The sequence below is a fragment of the Ornithorhynchus anatinus genome, chromosome 2 (genome assembly GCF_004115215.2).
Source record: "Ornithorhynchus anatinus isolate Pmale09 chromosome 2, mOrnAna1.pri.v4, whole genome shotgun sequence".
Lineage (NCBI taxonomy): Eukaryota > Metazoa > Chordata > Mammalia > Monotremata > Ornithorhynchidae > Ornithorhynchus > Ornithorhynchus anatinus.
In genome coordinates, this window is record NC_041729.1 from 62,461,680 (window position 1) to 62,468,668 (window position 6,989).

Genomic DNA, 6,989 nt, shown 5'->3' on the forward strand with positions numbered 1-6,989 from the left:
GCTTTTCTGTGGCCAGGACTCACCAACCCGAGGAGTGAGGCCAGAGGCAGAAGGAACTCACCCCGAGCCCCAAGCTTGCGATTCCTCCTCTCCTTCCACCAGCTCCCTGAGCTGGGCCAGCCTCTTTCAGATCCAGCCTCCCTCCCCCTGGTCCCAATCCCATCTGACCTCTCTCCAGCCTGGCTTCTTTCTCTCAGCCTGCCTCCCTTGGGGCATCCCCTGTCAGGCCCAGCCTCTGGCCAGGTGGGGCTTTCACTGGCCTGTGGCCCCTGGGATGGGCTTCCACATGCTCAAACCGGGCCCTGCCTCTTTCCAGCCCAAATGCTGACTGGGGCTTGGACCACTCTAGGTGTGGCCACGAAGCATCTCACCTCCAGTAGCTTGGAGTCAGGTGAGTGGATGGGGGATACGGTCTGCAGGACTCGAGGGGCTTCCTGCTGCCTTAGCCTACCTCCCCCACAGCCTCGGCCTTCTCCCATCCCCCCACAGCAGGCAGCAGGAGGATGAGGACCGAGGACCGTCCTCCAGGAGGGCTCAGTGGAGACAGCTTTCGCGACAATATCCCCAGCCCTTCCCCAAACCCCTGAACCCCAGAGGCACACCCACCCCAGGGTCACCCTGCCCCCTGCTCTGGGCTGCCCAGAGGGACTGGGGGGTGGGGGTGGGGGAGCAGGAAGGGAGGCACACAGAGGAGGGAGGAGGGGCTGAAGGAGGGACTGGGGGAAGATTAGAGACAAGGGAGAGGGCCTGGAGAAGGACCTTGAGTTTGGAACCGAGGAAAGATAGAAGGGGGGGAGGTTAGGCGCAATGGAGAGGTATATAAGGGGGGCGGAAGTAGGGAGGGCAGGGGAAAGAGGATGGGATGGAAGGCAGAGAGGGAAGGGGGCAGAGGGGAGATTGAGTGGGGACAGAAAAGAATCGAGTGTCGACAAAGGGGGGTGGGAGGGAGAGGGGAAGAGGAGTGGGCGGGAGGGGGAAGGGAAAAAGGAGAGGATGGAAGGGGGAGAGGGAACAGCGATGGTTGAGGGTGGGTGATGGAGGGAGGGGGAGGGATAGAGGGGGAGGGATAGAGGGGGAGGGTCCGGCGACGGCTGGGCGGATATGGGTTACAGACCAGTCCGAGGCACCAGCTGCGGGGGCGGGTGGTCTGCTGAAGACAGAAGAAGACGGTGGGGGCGAGGGCCGGGTAGGGCACGGGATCTCCCTCGGATCCCTGGCCCCGCGGCGTACGGTCCCGGCCCGAGGGCGCCCCCGGCCCAGGGCACTCCTGGACCGACCGGCCGGGGCCCGGGCCGGGGCCGGGGCCGGGGCCGGGGCCGGGGCCGGGGCCGGGGCCGGGGCCGGGATCGGGATCGGGGCCATCCTCTTCCCTGGGTCCCAGGCCCTGCGGGACGGGGGGCGTCCGGCCGGGGGTGGCGGCCATGGGGGGCTGGACCTCGTCTCCGGTCAGCGGCTGGAAGGGCTCCCTCCTCTCGCCCTCACTCATGGCAGAGGCGGTGGCTCCTGCGGGGTAACGAGGGGACGGTGAGCCCGGACCCCCTGATCCCCTTCCGAGCCCACCGCCCTCTGACAGCCCCCCATCCTGCCCCGTGCCCCCCGCCCTCTGACAGCCACTCCCGATCCTGGCCCGCGTCCCCCGTGCCCCCTAACAGTGTCCCAAGCCTCCCAAACTTGCTCCATGTCCCCAGCCCTCCGACAGCGCCCCTCGACCCTGCCCCCGGCTTTCCCACCCCTGGTAGCTCCCCCGCGTCCTGAGGCGCCCCCCACCCGGCCCTGCCCCCCACCCTGCCCCGTGCCTTCCGTGCTGTGACCGTGCCCCCGACCCTGCCCCCCGCCATCCTACCCCACGCCCTCCAGCCTCTGACGGCAGCCCCCATCCTCAGACAGTACCCGCAGCCACCCCGACCCCACCCCTGGCTCGCGCCCCCTGACTTCGGAGAGCCCCCCGGACCCTGCTGCCCCGCACCTCCTGCCTCGAGGCCCCCGACCTCCAGCGGCCCCCAAGAGCCCCGACACCTCCCGGGGGAGCAGCTGGTGAGGGCACCCAAGGGAAAAGAAAGAAAAGGGGAAGGATGGAGGCTAAAATGGATGGTGGGAAGGGGCGAGAGTGACCCCCACCCTGGGCCGGTGGTCTCCGGGCAGCCAGAGCAGCCTCCCCTCTCCTCCCCCACCGCCCCAGCCTCCAGCCCCATTGTCTTGCAGCCCCCGCCCCCGCACCCCATCAGCCTCGGACCCCCGGGCAGCGACCCCCACCCACCGCGGAATGGGCGCAGAGGGGGGGTCAGAGACGAGGGGAGAGGGCGTCTTCCCTGAGCCCCTCCCCGCACCCCCCCACCTTCAACTCGCCTGCCCGTTTGAGTGAAAGTCCTGGCATAAAAGTAGTAGGTAGCAGCCTGCTGTGCCCTTCCCCGTTCGGGGGACCCCCACCCTAGGACCTCGGGGGTCGGGCAGCTGGGGAGAGACGGGAAGGCGGGGGCCGGGCCCTACCTCAGTCCAGGGTCCAGCGGAATGTCTGGGAACATCTCCGGGCTGCGACCGGGGGATCCCGACCCTCCAGCCCCGGCTCGGCTTCACTTTGTAATCCTCCAGCCGGCGAGGAGACTGCTCAGAGCGGGCGGTGCCTTCCCCTCCTCCCCAGCTCCCCCTCCCCCTGCTCCCCCTGCCCCTCCTCCCGCTCCTCCCCAGCTCCTCCTCCCCCTGCTCCCCCTATTCCCCATGCCCTTCCTCCCGCTCCTCCCCAGCTCCTCCTCCCCCTGTTCCCCTGCCCCTCCTCCCGCTGCTCCCCCTCCTCCCTCTACTCCCCATGCCCTTCTTCTCGCTCCTCCCCAACTCCCCCTGCCCTTCCTCCCCCTGCTCCCCATGCCCTTCCTCCCGCTCCTCCCCAGCTCCTCCTCCCCCTGCTTCCCTGCTCCCCCTGCCCCTCCTCCCCCTACTCCCCATGCCCTTCCTCCTGCTCCTCCCCAGCTCCTCCTCCCCCTGCTCCCCCTTCTCCCTCTACTCCTTATGTCCCTCCTCCCCCTCCTCCCCAGCTCCTCCTCCCTCCTCCCCTGCTCCTCTCACTCCTCCCACCCCCCCGCCTCCTCCGCCCATTCCGTCCCCGGCCTCTCCGGCCACCCCCCTTCCCGGGACGGCCGGGGCAGAATGGGGCGGGGAGGAGTGGGAAGAAGTGGAGGCAGGGAGGCAGGACCTGCCCCGGCCCGCACACTCACACGCTCCCCCGCAGCATCCGACAGACCCAAGGCCGCCGGGGAAATTTAGGATTGACGGGGACAGGGAAAGGGGAGGGGGACGGAAAAGGGAGGGAGAAGGGGGGACCAGTGGAGGAGGGAAGGAGTGACAGAGGGAGGAGCGAGGGGAGGAGGGAGGAGACATGAGAGAAGAAGGGGAGGGGAGCAGGGGGTAGGAGGAGGCTGATGGGAGGGGGCTGGGAGGGGGAGTGAAGAGTGGGGAGGCAGTTTCCTTGGACCCCCCCCCATTTATCTTGATGGCATTGATGCCTACTTGTTTTATTTTGCTGTCTGTCTCCCCCTTTTAGAGTGTGAGCCCGTTGTTGGGCAGGGATTGTCTCTATGGCCGAATTGTACATTCCAAGCGCTTAGTACAGTGCTCTGCACACAGTAAGTGCTCAATAATACAATTGAATGAATGAACCTATGACGCTAGGCAGAGCAGGCTACTAGGGGAAAGGCAGGGGCGGCTCAGGCGGGCATCTGAGGAAGGGGGATATCCCCACCGTCCGGAGCTCCGCTCCCCGCTGGGGATCCCCCTCAGCTCTCCCGCCTGCGCTCCCCGACTTCAGGCACCGACTCCGGAGCTCCCCTCCCCACTGGAAATTCCCCTCAGCTCCCCCGTCGGGGCTCCTCTCCCCTTTGGGCATCCTTCCCAGCTCCCCCATCCGGAGCTCCCCTTCCCTCTGGGGATCCACCTCAGCTCTCCCGCCTGCGCTCCCCGACTTCAGCCACCGAGTCCAGAGCTCCCCTCCCCTCTGGGCATCCTTCTCCGCTCCTCCATCCGGAGCTCCCCTTCCCTCTGGGGATCCCCCTCAGCTCCTCCGTCGGGGCTCCTCTCCCCTCTGGACATCCTTCCCAGCTCCCCCATCCGGAGGTCCCCTCCCCTCTGGGGATCCCCCTCGGCTCTCCCGCCTGCGCTCCCCGACTTCAGCCCCCAAAGTCCAGAGCTTCCCTCCCCTCTGGGGATCTCCTTCAGCTCCCCCTCCCGGAGCTCCCCCGTCCCCCTCAGGTTCTCCTTCAGTCCCTCCCACCCGGAGCTCTTCTCCCCGCTCAGGATTCCCTCCAGCTCCCCTGCCCGGGCTCCCTTACCCCTCAGGGTCAATCAATCAATCGTATTTATTGAGAGCTTACTGTGTACAGAGCACTGTATTAAACGCTTGAGAGAGTTCAAAATACCAGTAAAACAGGCACATTCTCTGCTCACACTAAGCTCACATTTCCTTAGAGCTCCAGCCCGGAGCTCCCCTCCCCCTCAGCCGCCCCCCCCCACCACTTCCACCCCCCCGACAATTTAGACTTTGGAACAACGCTGTCCCGGGCTGTCCAGCCGGGCCTCCCTTGTCCCTGCCCAGACTTGGGGGAGGAGGAATCGTCCATCTGGTAAGGGGGTCGTGCGTTCTCCTGGGCCCCCTCCCACCCCGGCCCCGCCTCGAGCTTTGGGGGATAGGTCCGGGGTTGGGGGGTGGGGGCGGGCCGGGGGTCAGACACGGACCAGGTGGGGGCCGGAGGGGCGAAGGGGAGGCATCGAGAGCAGGGGACATGGGCCGCCCCAACCTCGCCTGTCAGCCTGGGTCCCTCCCTCGGCACGGACACAGCCTCCCATGGGGCACAGGAGAAGGTCGCTGCACCCTGATTCCTTCTGACGCCCTCCCGTCCCCTCCCAACGCATCCCAGAGCTCCTGGCCCGGGCCTGAACCCCGCAGGGGGGCTCCAGCCAAGGCCGCCCCCTCCTCGCTCCCAGGACAATCTGACAGACCATCTTTATCAGTGCTCCCATTTACCCGGGGACTGGGATCACGCCCCGTCGGCCCCAACATGACCCTGTTGTCCCCTCCGGGCACGACCCCGCCCATTCATTCACTTAATCGTATTAAGAGCTTAGTGAATGCAGAGCACTGTACTAAATGCTTGGGAAAGTACAGTATGACAATAAACAGATCAACAGTGACATTCCCTGCCTACATCGAGTTCACAGTCGGGGGTCGCAGGCGGGGAGAGGTTAGGTAGGGGGGGAGGCAGACAACAATGCATATAAATAAAATTACAGATATATTCATAAGTGCTGCGGGACTGTGGGGAGGGGAAGAGCAAAGCGAGCAGCGTGGCTCAGTGGAAAGAACACAGGCTTTGAAGTCAGAGATCATGGGTTCTAATCCCGAATCTGCCACCTGCCAGCTGTGTGACTTCGGGCAAGTCAGTTAACTTCTCGGTGTCTCAGTTATCTCATCTGTAAAATGAGGATAAAGACTGTGAGCCTCACATGAGACAATCTGATTACCCTGTAGCTACCCCAGCACTTAGAAGAGTGCTCGGCACATAGTAAGTGCTTAACAAATGCCAACATTATTAATATTATTATTATTATTATTATTAAAGGAAGAAAGTTAGGGTGATGCAGAAGGGAGTGGGAGATGAGGAATAGTGAGGGGGAAAGACTCAGGTCTGGGAAGGCCTCTTGGAGGAGATGTGCCTTCAATAAAGCTTTGAAGGTGGGGAGAGTCATTGTCTGTAGGATGTGAGAAGGGAGGACATTCCAGGCCAACGGCAGGACTCGGGCCAGGGGTGGGCTACGAGACAGGAGAGATAGGGGCACAGTAAGAAGGTTAGCGCTTTGAGGAGGGAAGTGTGAGGGCTGGGTTGTAGAAGGAGAAAAGCGAGGTGAGATAGGAGGGGGCAAGGTGATGGAGTGCTCAGAGCCAATGGTGAGGAGCTTTTGTTTGAGACGGAGGGTGGATTGGGTGCAGAGAGCTGAGAGTGCCAGGGGAGCCCAAGAGAGAGGCTGTGTGTACTCCTCTAGAGATTGTGTGTGTGAGAATGTGTGTGATATTGTGTCACCCTGTGTCCATATGTGATGATGATATGCCTGGGTGTGACTGGGTATATGGTCCCTGTGACTGCATTCATGTGTGTCTATGTGTGTCTGGCCATATGTGTGTATGTGTGTGCCTGATGGTGTGTATGTCTCAAGCTGCACATATGTGAGTGTGACACTGTGGGTCTCCCTGTTTTCGTATGTGATGATTATGTGTCTGGGTGTAGCTGGGCATAGGTCCATGTGACTGCATGTGTTTGTCTGACCCTATGTGTGTTTGTATGTGTGTGTCTGCCCAAGTGTATATCTGGGATTGCACATATGTGCGTGTATCTGTGACTAGATGTGTGCCTGAGACTGTAAAGGTGTGTGTGTGTGTGTGTGTCTGACAGGGTGCATGTCTGGTACTGTGCTGGTGTGAATGTGTGTGCATGTGTGTGTTTGTATGTCTGGGACTCCGTGTGTTGAGTTTCCCTCTATGTAATAATGTTTACGTGTGTGGGTGTGCCTGGATTTATGTGTCTAGGACTGTGAATAAGGAACTACGTGTGGGTGTATGTTACTCTGGGCTGACTTTATTCATGCCTAAGACTGTGCATATGTGGCTAGGTGCATGTGCATATCTGTATCGGGCCTCTGTCCACCTGACTGAATATATGGGCATGTCAATTACTGTGTGCCTGACCATAAATGGGTTTTGTTCAAAAAGCCCATATGAGAACAGTGCTTTGCACATAGTAAGCACTTAACAAATGCCATCATCATTATTATTATTATTAACCCTTGGCACTATGCTGCCCGGTGGCTGGACTCCTTACCGGTTCTCCCACTCTGGCCCAGCAAGAGTGGGACTGGTTGGGCAGAGAGTACCAAGAGCACTGTAATAATAATAATGATGATGATGGTATTTGTTAAGCATTTACTATGTGCCAAGCACTGTTCTCCAG

General features: G+C 61.8%; 1 protein-coding gene across 1 annotated transcript in view; it reads right to left on the reverse strand.

The window, feature by feature from the left end:
* Positions 1–1,288, reverse strand: part of CACNA1H (calcium voltage-gated channel subunit alpha1 H) — a gene marked incomplete at its 5' end in the record, with an annotated part of 219,303 nt that extends 218,015 nt beyond the window's left edge. Inside the window, one exon of the mRNA XM_029057244.2 lies at positions 1,104–1,288. Coding sequence (XP_028913077.2) covers positions 1,104–1,288 — 185 coding nt within the window. The remainder of the gene's footprint in view (positions 1–1,103) is intronic.
* Between the last annotated feature and the right edge of the window lie 5,701 nt (positions 1,289–6,989).